This window comes from Danio rerio, chromosome 15 (genome assembly GCF_049306965.1).
Source record: "Danio rerio strain Tuebingen ecotype United States chromosome 15, GRCz12tu, whole genome shotgun sequence".
NCBI classification, from domain to species: Eukaryota; Metazoa; Chordata; class Actinopteri; order Cypriniformes; family Danionidae; genus Danio; species Danio rerio.
In genome coordinates this window covers 48,379,134-48,406,895 of record NC_133190.1, presented here as the reverse complement: position 1 = coordinate 48,406,895, position 27,762 = coordinate 48,379,134, and the positions used below count along the sequence as shown (strand labels likewise).

At 35.1% G+C, this 27,762-nt stretch overlaps 1 protein-coding gene across 3 annotated transcripts; it reads right to left on the bottom strand.

The window, feature by feature from the left end:
* Positions 1-396: 396 nt before the first annotated feature.
* On the bottom strand, positions 397-26,634 carry cldn15lb (claudin 15-like b). 3 transcript variants are annotated; one of them, NM_001002446.2, is given in 6 exon segments: positions 397-1,232; positions 3,923-4,033; positions 5,684-5,765; positions 7,700-7,864; positions 22,628-22,848; positions 26,407-26,531. In NM_001002446.2, coding segments are annotated over 5 exon segments (669 nt in total). In that variant the 5' UTR covers position 22,848; positions 26,407-26,531; the 3' UTR covers positions 397-1,141.
* Between the last annotated feature and the right edge of the window lie 1,128 nt (positions 26,635-27,762).

Here is a 27,762-nt window from a genome sequence, read left to right as displayed (position 1 = left end):
AATATTAATCGTTCCCGTGTCCAAGACTGTGATTAAAAGTAAATAAAATCCAGTCCACAAGTACTTTCTATGTGGAAAATATATCATTTTGTGTGTTATTTAATAAAATCAGTAAGATAATTTGTGAACTTGGCAATTAAAAAGTTAAAATCCTGTAATTTTCTAAACAGTTTAATAGTTTTGATCAGGACTGAGCTCATTAACATTCATTTATTCATTTTCTTTTCGGCTTAGTCCCTTTATTAATCTGGGGTCGCCACAGCGGAATGAACCACCAACTTATCCAGCACGTTTTTACACAGCGGATGCCCTTCCACTCTTACATTCACACATATTAAACTGCTGTAGACACATCTGAGGTTCAGCTTTTAAGCAACACAAACTCTGCACAATTTTGCACAGATTTTTTTATTATTTACAGAAATGGCTAAAACATAAAGTAAGGAAAAAAAGAGCAGAACAGACAATGTAACATTTATATAACGCACTAAACATGATCCATATAACATGACAATATACATGATAGGAATGCGGAAGTTGAGATTTAATGAGAAACAAACATACAGAAGGGAACTGATGATGAAATAAGCATTTCATATCTGAGACAAAGCTGAATTATATTTCGCTGACAATGAGGAAGTTACATAAAATTGATTCAAGATTAACGCAGTGAGAACTGTATTAATATTTTTAATTATTAGCATTTTTATGTATTTTTGATCAAATTCTAGTAGATTTAAAAATGAAACAAAAAAAATAAGAACAGAGCTAAAAAAAGTCATACTTTTATGACACATGAGTGGCCAAAGCGTGTTATTATTTAAAACAGTTAGGAAATTAATATTGAAAAGAACATATAATAATGATATACAAATACAGGAAATGTATTATAGTGCTGTAGTAAATCAAAAAACCAAAATAATATAACGAATTCAACCATTTTCTTATTAAAAGTTAAGCCTAAATGCAGCTTTGACAGAAAAAAATACAAATAAAGCAAATTTTAGCACATGTACGCATTACTATAAGAGTAATACCACAGTATTTTTTTTTTCAAAGGTTAAGTGTGTTGACTTTTAAGATGCAATTAAATGGGGTCCATGTACAAAAAAATGAAAGACAGCTCAAAATAAAGTCAGTCTTAAACATATGCTTTGGTGATGCTGTTGTCTGATGGAGCAGATCTGTAAATCTTCTGAGGCTGTGCAGCGCTGTAGTTGTAGCCCGGGCCCCTGAGAAAGACACAGACATATTTAATTTCATGATAAATCAAGTTTTTTAACTACAGATTTGTTTAAACAGATTTGTTTGCTTGATTCTGATTGGCTAACAAGCATTCTAAAGTGTTTGGGCACAGCTAAAGTAGTTCAGGCAGATTTCGAGCGCATTACAGCTCCATATTTTTACGATTTGAATGAATGATTTGAGTTATTTCACAGCTACAATCATCAAAAATTACATCAAAACACAACAGAAGGCTTTGGAGGAGATGTGGAAGAAACTAGTGCAACACACAGGAACAGCTTAAAAACAAAAGCCTGACAAATGTCTGAAATACAACATCCTAACAGGGAATTCAGCGGTGGGAAACTTTTAAGGAACATTTATTTCCAGAACCTTTAAGTTCTCTGTTCCTCAGCAGTGAAATTATCTTCCAAAAGCCTTTAAAACATCTCAAATATTTTGAGGAACATTTATTAACCTTTCATATCTCTGTTCCTCAGTGATTAAATGATCTTCCAAAGCCTTTAAAATAAATCTTCTGTGGAACATTTTTTTCCAGAACCTTTTATATCTCTGTTCCTCAGCGGTGAAATGATCTTGCAAAGCCTTTAAAACTTCTCAAAACTTTTAAGGAACATCAATAATTTACTAAATAAAAAGAAATCAGTGTTACCACTGTTCCTCAGTGGTATTTGACCGCTTGCTGCTGAATTATTAAAAACAATGCACACCTGACGTGGGCATGTGGTGTGCATTATTTTCTAATAATTCAGCAGCCTGTCATCGAGTATCCCTTACTTAATTTAACGAAATAAACTTTATAATTACAATTAGCGTAATGTTTTTGCAATAAAATAAGCTTCACTTTCATGCAGAATAGTCTCTTTTTATGTCCTGAACTTATTTGTTTCATAATAAGAGTATGGTACTTTGCTATTTATTGTTGTATTACAGCAATTATATACTAAATTACTTAAAAGAATACCAAGGTATTGCGCTCACATGTATTATATATAATATATATATGTATATTAGAGCTGCACGATTCTGGCTAAAATGAGAATCGCAAATTTTTTGCTTAAAATAAAGATCACGATTGACAGAATGCAGAACATCAATAGTAATATTATGTGTAGGTCTTCTGGTTTCTATAAATAATTCTATTCTACTTATAATGATTCTGATGTTGAATTATTATGTTTGAGATATATGCTTGCAATCTGTCATATTAGACAATTTTATTCACTGGTGAAATCAGACATTTGCCATTATCAGATTATATTCAACAATATATAGGCTAGAGTAGTTATACTGACACTGTAAACATTTATTTTCATGCTTAACTGTGGGTTCGCTATGAAAGAAAAAACAAATCAAATGCTTGCCGTAATCATAACTGTAAAATGCGATTTGATCATTTAAATGAAGTGCACACTTTCGGTTTCATTTTCACTGCTAAGTATACTGTTAATACTTCCCGCACGGTTGCCAAACGATCACTCTGTGCCACAAACTGAATATTATTTACAACTGTATTACCTGTTACTCGCAACATATGCAGGTTCTGTTCCCTAAAGTACACGCGCGCGCGTGTCTATCATTTAGTTTTCAGCTCACGGTCAGCAGCACACGTCACGTTTGATTTCCCGGCCGCGAAAACATCATTATATGAAGACAAAAATGGCATTTTTAGGTGAATTATACCTTATAAATACAGTATGTGACTCATTCAACATCATTTGGAGGTGTCAATGTCACTGAGCAACGAATGTGAAGCAATGAAAAGACTCGACCGGCCGCCTTTTCTTCTCTCCTGAACTTGAAAATATGATTGACAGTATTGTAGAAATGCTGGATTAAGATCGTCTAGGGGTCGCGATCTTTTTAACGATTAATTGTGCAGCTCTAATATATATATATATATATATATATATATATATATATATATATATATATATATATATATATATATATATATATATATATATAAATATATATATATTACATGCAAAACCTCTTAGTGCTATTATCTGAATTAATTTTTCTAAAATGCAAATTTTTTCCAGCTTCCTATGTTGATATAAGTCCCTTTGAAGATAAGTCCCTTTAAAGGTGATAAAAAATATATTATTTGCTATAAAATTCAAATGACTGAACCTACACACTGGAGCCTGAAGAAAAGTGTGTTTTAGAATAACTGAGATGCCACTTAAAAGTTTTTGCATCTAAATCCTTCATAAATACAGCATAAATAAACACAAATCCATAGATTATAGCTCATGGCTAGAAGATTATTAAACTCTAATCTGCTGAATTTTAATAAAGTAATGCGTCACTTCAGGTGTCCACTATTTTCTAGTAATTCAAAAGACTTCAAAAGAATCTTTCCTTACTTATTTTACATTACACCCATAATGTCGAGTGCTGAATTAATCCTAGATATCCTTACACTGTATAATCTAAATATTCATAGTGTTCATTCAGAATAAATGTAATAGTTCAGTCAGCAACATTGAAGATGAAAACGCCTTTTGTAAGCAGGTCACACGCTGCATCTGTCCAATCAGTGACAGTGACGCTTCTAATACACAAATTAGAACTGTAAAACCCAAGAATGTGTGAAATGTTAGCATATTAATTTGTCATCCTGAGTAAATTATGTGCATTGTGTAACTTGAGGAAGGGTTTGGAGACTCACCGTGTTTGTGCAGGAGATGAACCTTTAAAGGAAGTGCAGAGAGTTCCTCCTCCTAATATACACAGAGCAGCTGCCGCCCATCCCAGATACAGACCCGCGCCCAGTTCATACCTACACACAAATCATGCATTATTAAAACTGTAATATTAAACATAAACTTTGTGTTTAATGGGTTTTAACCCAATAAAGCCTGCTGTATTGTATAGCATAATCCATTCAAGGCTCATGAATCATGTCTTTTTACTGCCCTTTATAAAGTAAACTTAAGTGGTTTTAGATGCATTATTAATCAGATATTAGTTAAACGCACAGATATTGCTAAAAAAACCAATAAAATTACATGCATAACGCATATTCGAGTGTGCATTGTTTTCTAATAACTATATGGTCATTAAATTATTCCTTAAAATAACAAAAAAAGAAAGAAATCAGAAATAAATATGACCGTCAGGCTACTGATGAAGATTTATTTCCAGAACCTTTGATTTCTCTGTTTCTCAGCGGTGAAATGATCTTCCAAAAGCCATTAAAACTTCTCAAATCTTTTGAGGAACATTTATTTCCAGAACCCTTCGTATCTCTGTTCCTCCGTGGTGAAATGATCTTCCAAAGCTTTTAAAAGTTCACAATCTTTTGAGGAACATTTATTTCCAGTACCTTTCATATCTCTCAAATCTTTTGAGAAACATTTATATCCAGAACATTTGATTTCTCTGTTCCTCAGTGGTAAAATAATCTTCCAAAGCCTATAAAACTTCTCAAAACTTTTGAGGAATATTTAATTTTTTTTAAACAATTTGTTCTCTTATTCATTGTTCCTCAGCAGTTTTAATGGTCTTTATTGGTTTTCTATCGACTGAACTGGCTCAATGAATAAATTTTAACATTCGTCAAATCTGTTCCTTCCACAAAATATTATTTAAATTAGAAAAAAGTTTTTTAGATCAGATAAATATTCTCCACACTAAGGAATAAATTGTTGTTTAAGAACTTTCATCACTGCAAAAACATTGACTCATGCTCTCATGATGTTGACCCCAAATTCTGACCCTACGATCTGACTGTGGCAGCAGAAATGGAGACTCATCAGAGCAGGCAACGTTTCTCCAATCTTCTATTGTCCAGTTTTGGTGAGTCTGTGTGAATTGTAGCCTCAGTTTCCTGTTCTTAGCTGACAGGTGCGCCACCCGGTGTGCTCTTCTGCTGCTGTAGCCCATCCGCCTCAAGGTTGGAGGTATTGTGTGTTCAGAGATGCTCTTCTGCAGACCTCGGTTGTAACGAGTGCTTATTGAGTTACTGTTGCCTTTCTATCATCTGGAACCAGTCTGGCCATTCTCCTCTGACCTCTGGCATCATCAAGGCATTTGCGCCCACAGAACTGCTGATATTTCCTCTTTTTCAGACATTCTCTGTAAACCCTAGAGATGGTTGTGTGTGAAACTTGTCCCAGTAGATCAGCAGTTTCTGAAATACTCAGAGCAACACGTCTGGTACCAACAACCATGCCACGTTGAAAGTCACTAAAATCCCCTTCCTTCCTCATTCTGATGCTCAGTTTGAACTGCAGCAGATCGTCTTGACCATGTCTACATGCCTAAATGCATTGAGTTGCTGCCATGTGATTGGGTGATCAGAAATTTGCGTTAACAAGCAGTTGAAGAAGTGTCCCTAATAAAGTGGCCAGTGAGTGATATTTTTTGATGATTTATTGTACATGTCAGGCTTATTAAAATTTGATTTGTCATTTGATCTTTGACTCACTTTGTGCCTCCATAAAACGGGTCATTAAATTCTTGGACGACTCGAGCAGCGTACCACGACACGGCCACGATAACACACAAACCTGCAGAGAAAGAGAGCAAGCGGATGATGATATGAGCACTTGTACAAGTCAAACACTCCTTCACCAATAATAAAGTGTAGTTGAGTGTGTGTGTGTGTGTGTGAGTGTGAGAGAGTGTCTCTGAATGTGTGTGTGTATATGTGTCTGAGTTAGTGTCTTTCAGTGTGTGTCACTCTGTGAATTTGTGTTTTTGTGTGTATGAGTGTGTGTGTGTGTGTGTTACTCTGTGAGTGTGTGTTTTTGTGTGTTTGAGTATGTGTGTGTGTCTGAGTAAGTGTCTTTCAGTGTGTGTTACTCTGTGAGTGTGTGTGTTTTTGTGTGTATGTTGTGTTTGTGTGTGTGTGTCTAAGTGAGTGTATTTCAGTGTGTGTTATTCTGTGAGTGTGTGTTTTTGTGTGTATGAGTGTGTGTGAGTGTGTGTGTGTGTCTGAGTGAGTGTATTTCAGTGTGTGTCATTCTGTGAGTGTGTGTTTCTGTGTGTATGAGTGCATGCGTGTGTGTCTGAGTGAGTGTCCTTCAGTGTGTGTTACTCTGTAAGTGTGTGTTTTTGTGTGTATAATAGCATGTGTGTGTCTGAGTGAGTGTCTTTCAGTGTGTGTTACTCTGTGAGTGTGTGTTTTATGTGTATGAGTGTGTGTGTTATTCTGTGAGTGTGTGTTTCTGTGTATGAGTGCATGCGTGTGTGTCTGAGTGAGTGTCCTTCAGTGTGTGTTACTCTGTAAGTGTGTGTTTTTGTGTGTATAATAGCATGTGTGTGTCTGAGTGAGTGTATTTCAGTGTGTGTTATTCTGTGAGTGTGTGTTTTTGTGTGTATGTGTGTGTGTGAGTGTGTGTGTGTGTCTGAGTGAGTGTATTTCAGTGTGTGTCATTCTGTGAGTGTGTGTTTCTGTGTGTATGAGTGCATGCGTGTGTGTCTGAGTGAGTGTCCTTCAGTGTGTGTTACTCTGTAAGTGTGTGTTTTTGTGTGTATAATAGCATGTGTGTGTGCGAGTGAGTGTCTTTCAGTGTGTGTTACTCTGTGAGTGTGTGTTTTTTGTATATGAGTGTGTGTGTTATTCTGTGAGTGTGTGTTTCTGTGTGTATGAGTGCATGCGCGTGTGTGTCTGAGTGAGTGTCTTTCAGTGTGTGTGTTACTCTGTGAGTGTGTGTGTGTTTCTGTGTGTGAGTTTATGTAATTGAGTGTGTTTCTCTCTAAGTCTGTATTTTTGTGTGTATGTGTGTGTGTGTAAGAGTGTGTGTCTCTGTAAGAGTGTGTGTCTCTGAATGTGTGTGTGTGTGTGTGTGTGTGTGTGTTAATCTGTATCTGTGTTACTCTGTGAGTGTGTGTTTTTGTGTGTATGAATGCGTGTGTGTCTGAGTGAGTGTCTTTCAGTGTGTGTTACTCTGAGTGTGTTTTTGTGTGTATGTGTGTGTCTGAGTGAGTGTCTTTCAGTGTGTGTTACTTTGAGTGTGTTTCTGTGTGTATGTGTGTGTCTGAGTGAGTGTCTTTCAGTGTGTGTTACTCTGAGTGTGTTTCTGTGTGTATGTGTGTGTCTGAGTGAGTGTCTTTCAGTGTGTGTTACTCTGAGTGTGTTTCTGTGTGTATGTGTGTGTCTGAGTGAGTGTCTTTCAGTGTGTGTTACTCTGAGTGTGTTTTTTGTGTGTATGTGTGTGTCTGAGTGAGTGTCTTTCAGTGTGTGTTACTCTAAGTGTGTGTGTGTGTGTGTGTCTGTGTGAGTGTCTTTCCGTGTGTGTTACTCTGAGTGTATGTGTGTGTCTGAGTGAGTGTCTTTCAGTGTGTGTTACTCTGAGTGTGTTTTTGTGTGTATGTGTGTGTCTGAGTGAGTGTCTTTCAGTGTGTGTTACTCTGAGTGTGTTTTTGTGTGTATGTGTGTGTCTGAGTGAATGTCTTTCAGTGTGTGTTACTCTGTGAGTGTGTGTGTTGTGCTTCTGACCTGACAGGATGAATATGATTCCTGCAGTCAGGCTGATTTTGCCCTTGGCCTCCTCAGACGTGCTGCCCAGTTTAGTGCACTTGAGTCCCATCGAGGCCAGAACCACAGACAGCAGACCCAGAATCAGAGCGATGATCATCAGAGCCCGACAAGCCTGGATATATCCTACAATACACACACACACACGCACGCACGCACAAACAAACAATACCATCTCTCAATACTACACTCTATAAACATCAGCAGCTAGATTATTAACCATGCAAACATACAAACAGTGGTGGAAAGAGGACTGAATAGTCATACTCAAGTAAAAGTACCGTCACTTGCCCAAAAATGTAGTGCAAGTAGAGTAAAAGTACCTGTTTTAAATATGACATAAAGTAAAAAGTAGAGCTTTCAGAAGTACTCAAGAGTAGTGAGTATTATGCTGTAAAAAGTTGATGGATTCACATGTAATTTGTGCATGTGTGTGTAAACGTAACATTCTGTAGTGCATTTAGTTCTTGCCCAGCAGGCACACATCGTCATTAGACGTTAATATTAGGTTCGATTTTTCTTAACTACACTCAAAAAAATCAACTAGGCATGTATTGGATTTACAAAAATTTTTTTTGTCAGATTGAAAAGAACAAATCAAGTTTACTCATGTTAAATGATTAATTCATGTTATATGAAACTGAATCAAAAAATAATCAAATGAATTTGATCAGAACATGTTGATTCAATGAGACTGAGACGCTTCAAATCGACAACTCTCACTCTGGAGAGTCACTTCACGCATATCAGTAGGTGGCGGTAGTGCGTTTGGATGTCACCATATGAAAACAACAAGAAGAAGTATCACCGCGTGTTTTAGGCACAGTTTGGGATTTGGTTTTCCCAAGAGCTTGAATGTTATGCATGTTATGTTGTTGGCTATATGTTTCCTATACATTTTATACTTTTACATTTTGAATAGGAGTACCAAAGTGAAGAAAGCTGTTTAAATTCAATTGGTAAAAAAAAATGATGTTAACGTCCTACAAGTATTGCTTGGGGATCAGTTTTCTTAAGAGCCAAGGTTATTTTGTTGGCTAAATGTTTCTTATACATTTTATATTACATATTACAATTTTGGATATTATATATCATTTTGTATCAGAATATTAAAGAAGAAATTTGTTTAAATGTGATTGATGCCTGCTAAAGGCTATAATAAAAGAAATATATATATATATATATTAGGGATGTAACTGTATTGTAAATACCGTCATACTGCAATGTTAATTTTTTTCGATATTACCGTAGTCGCATGACTCGGTAAAACTATAGGTCTTCTGAGAAAATTTGCTCAGGCGAATGAAGCGAACGGGAGGTACCGGAAACTACAATTCCCATCAGCCCAGGCTTGGCCATAATCCCTTGCGGTCTGTTGTCGCTACAGATCCAGTAATGCGGAAATGGAGTGTGCTGCTAGAAGCGGGGATCAAAAAGAGCTGGAAAACCCTAAAGCGGGTGTTGTCGCCGCGCGTGTACTGAATAGCGGTGTTGTCGCGCAAGTTCTTATCAGCTGTGTTGTCGCGCGCGTACTGAATAGCGGTGTTGTCGCGCGAGTTCTTATCAGCTGTGTTGTCGCGCGCGTACTGAATAGCGGTGTTGTCGCGCGAGTTCTTATCAGCTGTGTTGTCACGCGCGTACTGAATAGCGGTGTTGTCGCGCGAGTTCTTATCAGCTGTGTTGTCGCGCGCGTACTGAATAGCGGTGTTGTCGCGCGAGTTCTTATCAGCTGTGTTGTCGCGCGCGTACTGAATAGCGGTGTTGTCGCGCGAGTTCTTATCAGCTGTGTTGTCGCGCGCGTACTGAATAGCCGTGTTGTCGCGCGAGTTCTTATCAGCTGTGTTGTCGCGCGCGTACTGAATAGCCGTGTTGTCGCGCGAGTTCTTATCAGCTGTGTTGTCGCGCGCGTACTGAATAGCGGTGTTGTCGCGCGAGTTCTTATCAGCTGTGTTGTCGCGCGCGTACTGTAAAGCGGGGACGGAGGGTATGTCGCGTTGCGGGGGCACTTTTGATCATTTTGGAAGGGAACTTTCTATCCAAGACTAAAAAGGGCATGTGCACTGCACAGGTTGAGCACTGTGTGTGCACATGCCTGCAAGTTGGGGAATACGACTAATCAGTCATGGGGACTGCAGAAACACAGCACACTGTTCAGATTGATGCAGACATGAGATCTCTATCTCACTCATGGTTTGTCCTCTCAAGTGGGGGAAAGACAATGCACAACGTTACCCACTGCTGTCAACCTGGGCCAAGTCATATCTCTCTGTCCCAGAAACCTCAGTCCCAAATGAGAGGGTTTTTTTCTGTTGCAGGGGACATTGTAAATACCCAGAGATACCAGCTTTTACCAGATTATATTTATATGATAATTTTCCTTTAAACCCATCTCTATCTAAGTGAGTGAGTGATTAAATGTTGAATGTGATGAGTTTTCAACAATACTAAATTGAAGCTTAATTTTTTTACATGGTTTAATGATTTTTTGTTATTAAAATTGAAGTTCCTGTTTCAAAGCTTACAGATAGATGGCTAATTTGTATGTCATTGACACTTTTGGCACTTTTTTGGAGTATTTTTATAAGTTTTGTTTTATCCTGTAAATGATTCAATAAATACCGTACCGTGACATTCATCCCGAGGTATTACCGTACCATGAAATTCTGATACCGCTACATCCCTAATATATATATATATATATATATATATATATATATATATTCAACACAAAAAGGACAGAAAACATGTTATATATATATATATATAAATATATATATAAATATATATATATATATATATATATATATATATATATATATATATATATATATATATATATATAAAACATGTTTTCTGTCCTTTTTGTGTTGAATTACTTAATTTTATTCTTGCTTCATAGTATTGTCATTTAAAAAATGTAATTTAAACAACAATATTGAACAAGAAATTTACTAGCTGATTTATCAAGACATAATTTTGTTAAAGTAAAGCTTTAGTGTTACATCGAGTAAATTAGAATCATTTTAATTAGAATAACACAATACAAACATTTTGAGTCAATTAGTTGCAAAGAAGTTAGACTGACATATTGAAACCATGTTTTATCTGCAAACGTGCTTTGTGTTCATACATGTTCAAAGCAGTTCAGGTTTACTTGATTGGATTAAATCATGTTCATTCAACAAATTTTTCTTTTGAGTGTGTCTAGATGAGCAAACCAGCCACTTAACCTCTTATGATTCTAAATTTACTTATTTTACATATTTAATTATTAATTTTTACTCACTTATTTATTCTATTTTCTTTTGTCAATTGCTAAACTGTTGTCATTGTTATTTGTTCATTGACTTATTGTATGGGAGTTGTCCGAGACAGTGCCTAGTATTGTGTGTGTTTGTGTCTCTTCTTGAAAAATCCCCAAAAAATTATTAATTATTAGTAATTATTAGTAATTATGTAAAAAAATATATTAGTTTAGATTTAGGTTGTGATGTCAGGTGACTAAAATTCAACATCTAGCCAGCGTCTAAAGACGATGTTATTTTGATGTCCAATAATGAAGACAGATGATGTTGATATTTGGTTGATTTTAGGTTGTTAGAAAGTGACCAAAATCCATGTTGAGCCAGCATCTTAAACCAAAACATACTGACATCCAATACTGACATTTATTCATCAGGTATGGCAACCAAAATCTAACATCTGATAGACGTCGTAGTGGTAAGTGAAATAATGAAAGAAAAACTCAAGACTTTCAGAAAAAGGAAAACAAATAGTGTGAGACTGATAACAGCAGCCAGAGGAGAGAATAACCTCCAGTTTACTCTCAGCCCCATAGATGCTGCATTACAAACACCTCACACAAGCGGTAATTAGGGTTATTGTAATTTGATGCGAAGATGATAAAATACATACATAAACACATATAAATGTTCATATGTCTTTTTTAAATCTAAATATTAAAAACTTCCAAGGATTTAAGATTATCATGCCCGTTAAACGTGTCACAGCAGTCTTGTGAAAGGGGTCCATAGAGTGAAACCAGCCTGATCTCACAAGGAAACGCAATTATTTTTCGTTTTGTCAGTTTAGTGGCCAACTCATACAAAGCCAGTGTACGAAAATGTACGATTTAAAAAAAAGAGGCGCAGCACCAAACCCCGCGCCTACCTAGCTGTCATTGGGGGATGAGCAAATCATACTACATTGCATGAATGAGATTGTACCAATTCATATGAACTAGCCACTAAATCAAAAGTTACGAATTGCTGTGAGATAGCGTTGGTGAGACTGAAAACAGCAGCCAGACGAGAGAAAGTCAAATTTACTGTCCCGCACCCATAAACGCTGCATTATAAACACCTCGCATCAGCGGCCATTTGTTTTATTGTAATTTGATGGACAGATATTTGCAGATTATATTATTGAAAATATAGCATTATAAATGTGTACATTAAAAAATTATAATTAATAAAAATGTTACCCAGAGATGGGTTGCGGCTGGGAGGGCATCCGCTGCGTAAAAACGTGCTGGATAAGTTGGCGGTTCATTCCGCTGTGGCGACCCCGGAATAATAAAGGGACTAAGCCGACAAGAAAATGAATGAATGTAAAATGTTAAAAGATTTAATATGCTGATGACCCTTAAACGCATCATAATTGTGTTGTGTTACGAGTCCATATTTTACTACAGCATTAAAAAAGTTGACAACGTAAAATTGAAAGGCAACTTGCTGCAGAGCTTTCTTTTTTTAAGTTGACTCAACTTTTAACCCAAGTTACACACTTTACTCGATTTAAGTTGAATCAACTAAAAGAAAAAGTAGGGTTAATTAGGTTAACTAGGCAAATCATTGTATAACGATGGTTTATTCGAAAATATATATATTGCTTAAAAGGTTAATGATATTGACCTTAAAATTGTTTTATTAAAATTAAAAACTGCTTTTATTCTAGCCAAAATAAAACAAATAAGACTTTCTCCAGAAGAAAAAATATTATCATCATTTGGGAAATATTTTAAATAGAATAAAATGATAAATCTCTGAAACTTGAAGCAGTTACTGAACAGACTGAACGGTTGCCCATCTTGCACTTTTAGTCTGTAATTAGATGAGTGTTAATGCTGATATTGCACAAGCATACAACCCTTTCTTGAAGTAAAACCACAGGTTTGAAGAACATGCCACATCCCAGCCTATTCAGTTTAATATATTTTCCCTTTCTCTCTCTTTTATTTATTTCTTTTATTTTACCTAATTATTTTACCTAATACACCATGCTGCCAATCTCACCTTTCGCTACTGACCTGTTCATATGCTTAATTTGTAAAATGAATGCACATCATATATTGGTCATGCACATCATGTTTGTTTTGCACAATATGAGGGTCATAGTGTGTTTTTTATTTTATTTTTTTATTAACTTTGTACTGTATATATAAACACACACACACACACACACACACACACACACACACACACACACACACACACACACACACACAGACCGGCCACTTTATAAGGTACACCTGTCCAATTGCAGAAACTGCTAATATACTGGGATTTTCACGCACAACCATCTCTAGGGTTTACAGAGAATGGTCTGAAAAAGAGGAAATATCCAGTGAGCGGCAGTTCTGTGGGAGCAAATGCCTTGTTGATGCCAGAGGTCAGAGGAGAATGGCCAGACTGGTTCCAGATGATAGAAAGGCAACAGTAACTCAAATAAGCACTCGTTACAACCGAGGTCTGCAGAAGAGCATCTCTGAACACGCAACACGTCCAACCTTGAGACGGATGGGCTACAGCAGCAGAAGAGCACACCGGGTGCCGCTCCTGTCAGCTAAGAACAGGAAACTGAGGCTACAATTCACACAGACTCACCAAAACTGGACAATAGAAGATTGGAGAAACGTTGCCTGCTCTGATGAGTCTCCATTTCTGCTGCCACATTCAGATGGTCAGGTCAGAATTTGGCCTCAACAACATGAAAGCATGGATCCATCCTGTCTTGTATGAACGGTTTAGGCTGGTGGTGGTGTAATGGTGTGGGGGAGATTTTCTTGGCACACTTTGGGTCCATTAGTACCAATTGAGCATCGTGTCAACGCCACAGCCTACCCGAGTATAGTTGCTGACCATGTCCATCCCTTTATGACCACAGTGTACTCATCTTCTGATGGCTACTTCCAGCAGGACAACACACCATGTCATAAAGCGTGAATCATCTCAGACTGGTTTCTTGAACATGACAATGAGTTCACTGTACTCAGATGGCCTCCACAGTCAGCAGATCTCAATCCAATAGAGGACCTTTGGGATGTGGTGGAATGGGAGATTGGCATAAAGGATGTGCAGCCGACCAATCTGTGTGATGCTATCATGTCAATATGGAGCAAAATCTCTGAGGAATATTTCCAGTAGCTTGTTGAATCTATGTCATGAAGGATTAAGGCAGTTCTGATGGCAAACATGTGTCCCACCTGGTACAAGTAAGGTGTACCTAATAAAGTGGCCGGTTGGAGTTATTTTCCAGTTGTTCTGTTATTTTCTTTTTTACTTTTGTCTGTTTAATGGTCACAAAAACTTAATAAATGAATATTATATTTTAAAAAAAGGATAAAAATTTCACAGGTGGGTGAATAATTCTGTCTTCAACTATATACAGAAGTATTAGCCCTCCTGTTTAATTTTAATACTTTTATTTTTTTCCCCCAATTTCTGTTTAACGGAGAGATTTTTTAAAAACATTTCTAAACATAATAGTTTTAATAACTCATTTCTAATAACTGATTTATTTTATCTTTGTCATGATGACAGTAAATAATATTTGACTAGATATTCTTCAAGACACTTCTATACAGCTTAAAGTGACATTTAAAGGCTTAACTAGGCAAGTTAAGTTAATCAGGCAAATATTGCTTAAGGGGGCTAATAATTTGGGCCTTAAAATGCTTTTAAAAATTTAATTACTGCTTTTATTCTAGTTGAAATAAAACAAATTAGACTTTATCTAGAAGAAAAAATATTATAGGGAATACTTTGAAAATTCCTAAATGTGTTAAACATCATTCAGGAAATTTTTGTATGAATATATTTTATTTACCTGCCAGAGAGAGCATGGACTCGAACTCCTTGCAGTTGGTGACGCCGGTGCTGGCCTTTGCACACGTCTGCCACAGATTCTGGTAATACCACTGAGACGTGATCAACTGATCACTAAACGAGGACACGCGCCACGAATCATTCAACAGCGATATGAAGGACAGCAGCCAGCCGCCCAAACACATCAAAAATCCCAGCAGCTGAACACCAGTCGACATGATCCCAAAAGCACACACACACACACACACCAACCGCTTGCAGTCTCACAGTGATAAAGAGTGTGTCTGAGTGTGTCACTGTGTTATAGTTTCACCATCATAAAACCATAAAGTCACGGCCCTCCTTGCAATCAATACAGGAACAGGAAGATTAATGGAGAAAACGTTTGAGTTTGACCTCTAAAACTGGAAGCCTTGACCTCATCAGCTTGGGTTGTGTGTGAATTTAAAGAGGTAGTTCACCCCAAAATTAAATTTCCCCTGTTTGGCAAAATTTGTGACATTAAAAATGATCAATAGTTATAAATGTTGCCTTTTTATGCTTAAGTTTAAGTACTAAAATGGCACAAATTTGAACTGAAATAAAATTAAAGCCTCATGAAAACGTTAAAAAAGCAAAATGGCAAAATAAATGACATTTAAATGAACAATAATTAAAGGTTTTGCCTTTTAAGTTGAACTTAAAGCACTAATATAGATAGAAATGTGAATTTAAAGGGACAGATCACCCCAAAATAAAAAATAAATAAATCAGTTACTCACACTCAAGTGGTTCTAAACCTAAATTTCCTCTGACTGACAGAAACAGAAGGTAAAATATCTGATAAAAAATTAACAGTAGACATAAATGTTATCCTTTTAAGTTCAACTTTAAGCATTAAAATAGCAAAGAAATTACACTAAAATAGATTTAAAGCCTCATGAAAATTGTAAACAAGCAAAATGGAAAAAATTGTGACATTAAAGATGAACAATAGTTATAAAGATTGTCTTTTAAGTTGAACTTTAAGCACGAAAACAAAGAAAATGTGAATTTAAAGGGACAGATCACCCTAAAATTACAATACATTTGCTCACATTTAAGTAGATCTAAACTTTAATTTCTTGTGATTGTAAAAATATTGTAACTAATATATACATTTATAATTTATAAATATAAATTTGAAATACAAGTTATATAAATATATATAAGTAAAAAAAAAAAAAAAAAAAAAATATATATATATATATATATATAGTTATAAATTATATATATATATATAGTTATAAATTATATATGTATATACGTAATACAAGTTATATAAATGTATAAGTAAACATTTTATTTATATTTATGCTTATTTATAAATAATAATTTTATAAGCAAAAGTATAAATAAAAATATTTATTTATATAACTTGTATTTATAAATATTTAATTTATAAATATTTATTCTTTTTTTTCCATCCCTTTATTAATCTGGGGTCGCCACCACAGCGGAATGAACCGCCAACTATTCCAGCATTTGTTTTACACAGCGGATACTCTTTCAGCTGCAACCCATCACTGGGAAACACCCATACACTCCCATTCACACACATACACTTTGGACAATTTAGCTTACCCAATTCACCTGTAGCGGAAATGTTTGGACTTGTTGGGGAAAGCGGAGCATTTATAAATATAAATAAACATAAATATAGGGCGGAACGGTGGCAAAGTGGTTAGCAGTATTGCCTTACAGCAAGAAGGTTGCTGGTTCAAGCCCCGGCTGAGCTAGTTGTCCTTTTTGAGTTTGCATGTTCTTCCCGTGTTGGTGTGGGTTTCCTCCGGGAGCTCCGGTTTCCCCCACAGTCCAAACACATGCGCTATAGGGGAATTGAATAAGCTAAATTGGCCATAGTGTACGAGTGTGTGTGAATGAGTGTGTATGGGTGTTAGCCAGTACTGGGTTGGGGAAGGACATCCCCTGTGTAAAACATATGCTTGAATAGTTGGCGGTTCATTGCCCTGTGGTGATAAAAAAGAGACTAAGCCGAAGGAAAATGAATGAAAAAAATATAAAACTGAAAGTATTTACTTATAAATGCATTTTTATGTTGGCGGTTCATTCTGCTGTGGTGGCCCCTGATTAATTAAGGGGCTAAGCCGAAAAGAAAATGAATGAAAGTATGTATTTGTATTAGATATATAAACATTTAATTTCTGAACATAAATAAACATTTTCTCAAATATATGCATGTATTTTTTATGTACAAAGTGCACACACATATAGTTAAATATTATAAATACAAGCTCGTATTTTTTATTTGATTAATCGTGACTTAATTGCGCACTATTTTCATATAATATTTATATTTCATTCTATTTCAGCTTTAATTCAATCACACACATACACGCACATGCTGTACAGTATTGCAGGGGAAAGGTGTGTGTCTGTGTGTGTTTCACGAGTTTTTATGACCAGCATAACCTGGTTTGATCACAGGACTGAGTCACAGCGCTCCGTTTCTCCGTCATGAGACTCTCACTGAAACCAGCATGTTCTGATCATGTGACACAAGCAAGTACTTTTTTTTAAGAATTGTACTTTAGTAAATTAAAAAAGAGCATTTGTTAAAGTGAAATTGGTTCGTTTAAAAGAAGTTTCAAGCTTTATGTGGACACAATTTTTCATGTCTGTGAAGATAGTATTTGCTAAGATTTCAGCACAATTGCCGACACCAGGACCCGTTTTTTTTAAAAGTAATTCACTATTTGGATAACGGATTGGATCAAATCTTGAAAACGGGTTTTTCAAAATAAAAAAAATGGATTACACAATTGAATTAGATCACGTGATCCAATCTTGGTTTTGATCCAGATCAAACCTTTAGTTTGGGTTTTTCAGACCTTTTCTGTAGGATTTAGATCACTTTTGGCCCGTTTCCACTGAGTGGTACGGTACGCTTTAATGGCCGTTTCCACTGTCAAAAGGCGTACCAAACTGAATCGTACCGTACCACTTTTTTGGCACCCTTTCTAAAAGGTACCAAACACGAGAAAGGGTACCAAAAGGTGGATCTAGACGCACAGCTGAACGCTATTGGTTTACAGAGATATTTCATTCGCTTACGCAACAAGCCAGAATGAAAACAAAATACCCGCCATGTTTGAAATACACAGGCGAGAGATTACAGCGGAACTATATATACATATAATTACGAGCCATGGTCGATCCGGGCTCAAACAAACCGTCGTGTTGATGAACAGCCCCAAAGCCATGGAGTAGAGCAGAAGAATGATGTGACTGAAACTTTGTCGTACACCACACCCACCAAAAGGGTACCCTTGGTAGTGGAAACGCAAGCCTGATAAAGGTGACCCGTACCAACCCAAACCGTACCGTACTGTACCAGTCAGTGGAAACAAGCCATTTGATCCAAAAAATCTGGATTAAACTGATCCCATCAGAAGGGTGGATTCAACATAGATTTAATGGCCAAAATGTAATGAAAACTTAAAAAAATCTATCAAACAATACTATATTTGGATCATGCAGTATCTTACGAGATATCCTATTTATTCAGAAGGTTTAATTGTATTTGTTCATCCGTCAGGCCACAGTGATTGGGTAGGCTTTAATGTAATCAGCCTTTCAGTATAGGTCTACAGCAAAGTAGAAAGAGTTTGGCCTCATAAAATAATCCCCCAAACAGCTGTCAAAATACAATACATTTTATTCTGTCACTAATTGATATACAGTTGAAGTCAGAATTATTAGCCCTCTTTGAATTTTTTAAAATATTTCCCAAATGATGTTTAACAGAGCAAGGAAATTTTCACAGTATGTCTGATAATATTTTGTCTTCTGGAGAAAGTCTTATTTGTTTTATTTCAGCTAGAATAAAAGCAGTTCTTAATTTTTTAAACACCATTTTAAGGACAAAATTATGAGCCCCTTTAAGCTATTTTTTTCGATTGTCTACAGAACAAACCATTCTACAATAACTTGCCTATTTACCCTAACCTGCCTAGTTAACCTAATTAACCTAGTTAAGCCTTTAAATGTCACTTTAAGCTGTATAGAAGTGTCTTGAAGAATATCTTGTCTAATATTATTTACTGTCATCCTGACAAAGATAAAATAAATCAGTTATTAGAGATGAGTTATTAAAACTATTATGATTAGAAATGTGTTAAGAAAATGTTCTCTCTTTTAAACTGAAATTGGGGGAAAAATAAACAGGGGGCCTAATTATTCAGGGGGACTAATAATTCTGACTTCAACTGTATATATTCATCACCAGGCACGTGCACACATGGGGCTCAACCTGTGCAGTGCACATGCCCTTTTTATACTTGGATAGAAAGTGCCCTTCCAAAATGCTCAAAAGTGCCCCCGTGACACATACCGCCCTTCAGTAGGCGCAGTACGCGCGCGACAACACCGCTGATCAGAACGTGCGCGACAACAAGCACCCCCCCCCCCCCCCCCCGAAGCGATCAAAGCGATCGACTGCACGCTTATTGATATGAAGGCGCCATCTGAAGACGAATTTGCATACGTGAATCATAAACATTTCCATTCAATAAATGTGCAAATAATATTTGATGCTCAAATGCGCTTCACATAATACACACAATTATTAATGATTCATACTTGTCTTCCTCGTGATGAAGACTAGGCAAAATCTGAAATGTAGTGGATGAGTTCATCAGACGCTGGATTTTCATGATCGATTGTGTCTAAACATGTTGCTGTGCTCTTTACGGGCTACGCTACTCATCTAGCTCATTCCAAACAGGGTGTGCTATTTGCACTTAGCCTAAATAGACCCTACAATATTTTACACCTTTACATCGGAGCATTTCTTTTTTAATTCACTCACAGTGCGATGTTCAGACCCAAATGTGTTAACCGCGTCAGCTAAACTCTCCCACTCTATTTTTTCTTCTTTTGTTATTAATTCCGGAGGACAAACTTGCAAATAACACAGTTTTTCTCTGGTCTACCTCTGAAAGCAGCACCTCCAATTCACATTCTGTTCAGAGTTTCTCCTTTTGCTTGCTTTTGCCGTTGCTTTTTCGTTGGGTTTTGCCAAAGTAGAGTCATTAGCATATTCATACGGGGGAGGGGGCAGGAGGGGTTTTGTGCTTGTGCACGTGCGCTCAGTTTCACGTTAAGTCGGATGTACAAAGAGACTATGCATGGGATTCAGTTGTACGCAGTGTTTCATACATCTGAATTTTTACTGTGTACGCACATTTACAGCTTTGTCCATATGCAATGTTTTAGTATGGATTCAACGCAAGTCTTCGTACATGAGGCCCCAGGTCTCTCCACATTAGATGAGGATATCTGAAATTACTGTGGAGTTTTTGACATTAATTCAAAACATCTATATTTGAAACTTGTTATACACATCCTCAGTGTACAGTGTTAGTGTTGTAGGTCTCAGATGAGTAGACTGGAAGAGGATGGGCTGGGGTTTTTCTTGTATGTAGCTTTTTTTAAATGTGTGTGTGTTTTCATTTTAAATAAAAATAAAAGTTATATTGACCCCACATTGGCTATTCTACTTGTTGCTCTTTACATATCTATAGTTCTACATTGTGATTTTCTGTCCTTTTTGAGCACTGGTTATTCAGATTTAGTGATACTGAAAAGTTCCTATCCGAATCAGATTGATCCAATCCGATGTTTCTTTGAAAAACTCAAAAAGTAAGCTGGATTACGGCCCGGGCCCGGTTTTTCAAAAGGTTTAATCCGGATAAAATTGATCCAGATTTAGTAATCCTGTTTTTGTGATCTGTGATCACATAATCCAGCTTACTTTTTAAGCCAGTTTTTCAAAGCAACATCGGATTGGATCAATCTGATCCGGATAGGAACTTTTCAGGATCACTAAATCTGGATAACCAGTGCTCAAACAGTATAGGACATCACAGTGTAGAACTATAGATATGTAAAGAGTAGAATAGCCAGCGTGGGGTCAATATAACTTTATTTTTATTTGAAATGAAAACTAAGAAAATTGAATAATTATTAAAATAATAATAAATAATAAAAACAAGAAAAACAACACCCCATCCTCTTTAAGCAGTCCGCTCATCTGAGACCTACAACACTGTACAGTGAGGATATTTATAATAAGTTTCAAAATTTAGATGTAAATAAAAAAAGACTTAATGTCAAAAACTCCACAATAATTTCAGACTTCCTCATCTGATGTGGAGAGAGCAGCTTGTCTGAGCGTAGCCTTTAGGAGGCGGATCTCAAGTCATTGGCCTTGGTTTGCTGCAGTTTGGTTAGATTCAGTTGTTTCTCTGCCCTTTAAGTCTCTTTTTGTAATTGTTGAAAGAGATTTCAAAAATCAGACATTGCCATTCTTTGCATTTTTTTGTTATTCTGTAATCATTGCATGCATCACTAATAAATATTCTAAAAAGAAAAATATTTTTTCATTATGATGAATATATATATCAAGTTGTGACATAATAAAATGTATTGTTTTTGGTCTGTTTTCACAGCTATTTGGGGGATTATTTTATGAGGCCAAACTCGTTCTACTTTGCTGTAGACCTATACTGAAAGGCTGAATACGTTAAAGCCTATACTCACTATAGCCTGACGGATGAACAAATAAAATTAAAACCTTATGAATAAATAGTATATCTCTTAAGATACTGTATGATCCAAAAATGGTATTATTTAATACATTTTTTAAGTTTTCATTACATTTCGGGCATGAAATCCACACTAAATCCACCCTTCTGATGAGATCAGTTTAATCCAGGTTTTTTGAATCAAAGTGATCCAGATCCTACAGAAAAGGTCTGAAAAACCCAAACTAAAGGTTTGATCCACATCAAAACCAAGATTGGATTACGTGATCTAATCCGATTATGTAATCCGTTTTTTCTTTTAAAAAACCCATTTTCAAGATTTGATCCAATCCCTTATTTAAAATCCTAGTGGATTACTTTTGAAAAACCGGGCCCAGGTCATTCAGATTTAGTGATCCTAAAAAGTTCCTATCCGGATCAGATTGATCCAATCCGATGTTGCTTAGAAAAACTGGCTCAAAAAGTAAGCTGGATTACGTGATCACGGATCGCATAAACAGGATTTTTTAACCGAATGATTAATAAATCCTATGAAACAGTCCCTTAAAGTCACGTCTCGCTTTCAGTTTCAGGCTTTGGCGCGTTTTGCACTCACACTACAAGCGTACCGTGCCAAAGCCCAAGTGATCCGCGCTCAGGCACACCTCTTCCAACCGGGCCAGGGCCGGCCAAGTGAACTGTGCTTGAGCCCGATTCAGCGCACTCACACTTCATAAACGATCCGGGAAACGGGCCTGGGCACGGTTCGAATAGCAAAGTGTGAGTAGGCCCTAAATGTCACTTTAAGCTGTATAGAAGTGTCTTCTAGTTAAATATTATTTACTGTCATCATGGCAAAGATAAAATAAATCAGTTATTAGAGATGAGTTATTAACACTATTATGATTACAAAAACAGAATTACTAAATCTGGATCAGTTTTATCCGGATTAAACCTTTTGAAAAACCGGGCCCAGAGGATTCATAATGAAGCTGCAGAAACTGTCATGAACGCACATCTGCTCAGAGTCCCTCCCCCGGAGAAGCAGATCAGTCTATATCGATCAATGATTGGCTCCTAAATCAGAAGGTGTGGCATCATTCACCATATTGACTGACACGTTTCAAAACTATTGAGCTTATTCTTCACATTCTGGCAAGTAGTGGTACTTTTAATTGATTAGGATTTTCCCTCTGCTGGATGTGAGTGACTCTGACCTGGCAGACCCAGAGTGGTCTTGAACCTCTGGCAGTGAATGGCTCCCAGTGAGTTTGAGGCGCAGGAGAACCAGAGGCCTTCGAACTGCGAGCTGGCCGTCACCACCGCTTCCCCATGACTGCTGCTCTTCCACACAGACGAGTTTATAGAGCTGGACTCCAAACACCAGCCCACGATCCCCAGGAACAAGCCCAGCACCTGCAGCACCATCACCGCCATCCTGAAACACACACTCTGTATATTGTTTCCCCAATTTCTGTTCAACAGAGAGATCTAAACATTTCTGAACATAATAATTTTGATAACTTATCTCTAATAGCTGATTTCTTTTATATTTATATTTGATTAGATATTCTTCAGGATACTAGTATTCAGTTTAAAGTGACATTTAAAGACTTAACTAGATTAAATAGGGTAAAGTTATGGTAATTAGGCAAGTTATTGTATAACGATGGTTTGTTCTGTAGACTATCCAAAACAAACATTGCTTAAAGTGTCTAATAATATTGACCTTAAAATGGGTTTAAAAAATTAAAAAACTAGCCGAAATAAAACAAATCAGACTTTTTCCAGAAGAAAAAATATTATAGGAAATACTGTGAAAAATTCCTGAATATGTTAAACATCATTTGGGAAATATGTGAAAATAATAATAATAGTAATACACAGGAGGGCACTTAATTTTGACTTCGACTGCGGTATTTTACTGCCTTTTCTTTCTAAAATCGCTTTTGTTCTTTTATTTATTCTATTATAAATTTGCTTTATTCTTGTTGCTTGTGATTTTTAGTTCTTGTTAAGCACATTGGTCACCCTGGGCTGTTTTTAATAGTGCTATATGAATAAACTGTCATTAGAGTACAATTAGTTTATTGTAACCCAGTCAACCCACAAAAATCCCCAGGTTCCACTCATAAAAGTTAAAAACAGAAACATTCATTCATTCATTTTCCTTCGGCTTTGTCCCTTTATTTATTAGAGGTGGCCACATCAAAATGATTATTATTATTTGACTATTCAATAATAAAAACTAATAAAGTCGCTATATTTGAAAAGAGAAACCAACAAATGCACAGCTTAATGCTGACTATATGACAAAATAAATCATTAAATGCTGAATATTCATCACTTTAAAACCATCAGATTATGATTTTCACATAAATGCTGATGAATATTAAAATAAAGTGTTGCCAAAAATGTATATAAAAATTTATAAAAGCTATTGGTGAAGGAGTTATTTCAGCATTGAGACACTTTTAACATTTCTTCTGCTGGATAATCTATTTTATGGTTTATTATTAAGTCGTGCATTTACGTTTGTTTACTTCAAAATATCTAGTTTTATCATATTTTTGCTCACATATTTAGTTATTTTAGTACATAAAAGTTAAACGATGAAAAATGGGAAATATTGAAACGTATTTATACATTATTACTCGACTATTCATCATTAAAAACTAATATAGTCACTATATTTGAATAGAGAAACCAACAAATGCACTGCTTAATGCTGACTAAATGACAAAAAAAACTAATAAAATGCTGAATATTTATCACTTTAAAATGATCAGATTATGATCTTCACATAAATGGTGATGAATATTAACATAAAGTGTTACCAAAATTGTAAATACAATTGACTAAAAGCTTTTCCTGAAGGAGTTATTTCAGCATTGAGACACTTTTATCATTCTTCAAAATAATAATCTAATATTTTATGGTTTAGTAATTATTAAGTCGTGCATTTACGTTCGTTTTATTTCTAAAATATCTAGATGTATCGTCTTTTTGGTCACATATTTAGTTATTTTAGTACATAAAAGGTAAACAGTAAAAAGATTAATTATTAAAATTATTATTATTTGACCAATAATTAATAAAAACTAATAAAGTCGCTATATTTGAATAGAGAAACCAACAAATGCACTGCTTAATGCTGACTATATGACAAAAAAAATCATTAAATGCTGAAAATTCATCACTTTAAAACCATCAGATTATGATTACTGCATAAATGGTGATGAATATTGATATAGTGTGGCCAAAAATGTATATAAACATGACTAAAAGCTATTCCTGAAGGAGTTAGTTCAGCATTGAGACACTTTTATAATTTCTTTTGCTGAATATTCTAATATTTTATGTTTTAGTAATTATTATGTCATGCATTTACGTTTGTTTTATTTCTAAAATATCTAGATTTATCAGCTTTTTGGTCACATATTTAGTTATTTCAGTACATAAAAGTTAAACAGTATAAAGATTAATGATTAATATTATTATTATTTGACAATTATTAATAAAATCTAATAAAGTCCCTATATTTGAAAAGAGAAACTAACAAATGCACTGCTTAATGCTGAAAATATAAAAAAAAAAACTAATAAAAATGCTGAATATTTATCACTTAAAAATCATCAGATTATGATTTTCACATAAATGGTGATGAACATTAATATAGTGTTACCAAAAATGTATATAAAAATGAATAAAATCTATTGGTGAAGGAGTTATTTCAGCATTGAGATACTTTTCTCATTCTTCTGCTGAATATTCAAATTTTTTAATGTTTTATTAATTATTAAGTCGTGCATTTACGTTAGTTTTACTTAAAAAATATCTAGATTTATCAGCTTTTTTGCTCACATATTTAGTTATTTCAGTACATAAAAGTTAAACAATGAAAAATAGGAAATGTTAAAATGTATTTATGGTCATTATTACTCGACTTCATCATTAAAAACTGATAAAGTCACAACATTTGAAAAGAGAAACCAACAAATGCACTGCTTAATGCTGACTATATAATCAAAAAATGTCATAAAATGCTGAATATTTATCACTTTAAAACCATCAGATTATGATTATTGCAAAAATGGTGATGAATATTAACAAAAAAAAAATTACCAAAATTGTATATACAATTGACTAAAAGCTATTCCTGAAGGAGTTATTTCAGCATTGAGACACTTTTATCATTTCTTTTGCTGAATATTCTAACATTTTATGGTTTATTCATTATTAAGTCGTGCATTTATGTTAGTTTTACTTCAAAATATTGAGTTTTATCAGCTTTTTTGCTCACATATTTAGTTATTTTAGTACATAAAGTTAAACGATGAAAAATGGGAAATACCGAAACATATTTATTTACGTATTTATACATTATTACTCGACTATTCGTCATTAAAAACTAATAGTCACAATATTTGAAAAGGGAAACCAACAAATGCACTGCTAAATGCTGACTAAATGACAAAAAAAAACTAATAAAATGCTGAATATTTATCACTTTAAAATGATCAGATTATGATTTTTATATAAATGCTGATGAATATTAACAGTGTTACCACAAATGTATATAAAAATGAATAAAAGCTATTCGTGGAGGTGTAATTTCGGCACTGAGAAACTTTTACCATTCTTTTAAAGAATATTCTAATATTTTATGGTTTATTAATCATTAAAGTCGTGCATTTACGTCAGTTTTACTTATAAATATGTAGTTTTATCAGCTTTTTTGCTCACATATTTAAAGATAAACTTTTATGTACTAGAAAAATTAGAAATATTGAAACGTATTTATGGTCATTATTACTCGACTATTCATCATTAAAACTAATAAAGTCACTATATTTAAAAAGTACTATATTTAAAAGTACTACTCTACACAACACAAATACAATTAAATGCTACACATTTATCACTTTAAAACCAACAAACTATCCTGAAATGGACTCTGATCTTGACATAAATAATGCTAGATTTTTGTACATACCTGTTTGTCTCTCAGTGGACTGGAGTGTGTGCTGAAAATGAAGAATAATTAGCGTTTTGTTCAGAAAGTGTGTGCTGTGAGCAGGTTTTCAGTGTGAGTGGGGCAGCAGCCGTGGGCCGAATGTCACTGTGTTAATATTGGCTTAAGGTCAACAACCCCAAAAACTCAAAACGCTCCCACAAAGCAGAAGAAGAGGAGAGTTGAGCGCGTTCTTTCCACATGAGTCTCGTCTCTCCACTCAGGGTCATTCATCTGTTTCACACGCATATGCACGTATCACATCACACCATTATCTACAGTGAAGAAACACAACATGTGCTTCAAAAATTATATATATATACCTAATAATAACTGATTTCTTTTATCTTTGTCATGATGACAGTAACAAATATTTGACTAGATATTTTTCAGGATACTAGTATTCAGCTTAAAGTGGCATTTAAAGCCTTAATTAGGTTAATTAGGGTAAAGTTAGGGTTATTAGACAAGTCATTGTATAACAGTGGTTTGTTCTGTGGACTATCCAAAACAAATATAGCATAAGGGGGCTAATAATATTGACCTTAAAATGTTTAAAACAATTAAACTCTGCTTTTATTCTAGCCTAAATAAAACAAATAAGACTTTCTCCAGAAGAAAAAATATTATAGGAAATACTGTGAAAAAATTGGTCATAATGGCACAGTTGGTAGCAGGATCGCCTCACAGCAAAGAAGGTCACTGGTTTGAGCCCCGGATGGGTCAGTTGGCATTTCTGTGTGGAGTTTGCATGTTCTCCCTGTGTTGGTTTCTTCCGGGTGCTCCGGTTTCCCCCACAGTCCAAACACATGCGCTATAGGGGAATTGAGTAAGCTAAAATTGGCCGTAGCGCTTGTGAATGAGTGTGTATGGGTGTTTCCCAGTGTTGGGTTGCGGTTAAAAGGGCATCCGCTTTGTGACACATTTGCTGGATAAGTTGGTGGTTCATTCCGCTGTGACAACACCTGATTATTAAAGGGCGAAAAGAAAATAAATGAACTGTGAAAAATTACTTGCTCTGTTAAACATCATTTGGGAAATATTAATTAAAGAATAAACTTTGCACAGGAAGGCAAATCATTTTACCTTCAACTGTATATATAGTTTTAAAAATCGTTTCTGCTTTAATTTGATTTCAAATACAATTAAAGTTTTTTTGTCATTTTTATTACAATTTAAAAATAAAATATTTAATTGCTCTCATCTATTATTCTTTATACTGATTATTTTGGTGTGGTTTGTTACTGTGATTGTAGGCAAGTTTGTAAATTTGATTTTATTATTAGGTTTGTATGAATTTAAGAAAAGCTTAAATAAAATTTACTAGTATTATTATTA

Bases quoted from the DNA above. Each gene is read 5' to 3' on its own strand.
- cldn15lb (XM_068213511.2), bottom strand. From the start codon at position 22,847: ATGGCGGTGATGGTGCTGCAGGTGCTGGGCTTGTTCCTGGGGATCGTG. The intron at 7,865-22,627 runs GTCAGAGTCACT...TGTGTATTGTAG, and splicing joins GACCACTCTGGGTCTGCCAG to GATATATCCAGGCTTGTCGG. The intron at 4,034-5,683 runs GTGAGTCAAAGA...ATTTGTGTGTAG, and splicing joins CCGTTTTATGGAGGCACAAA to GTATGAACTGGGCGCGGGTC.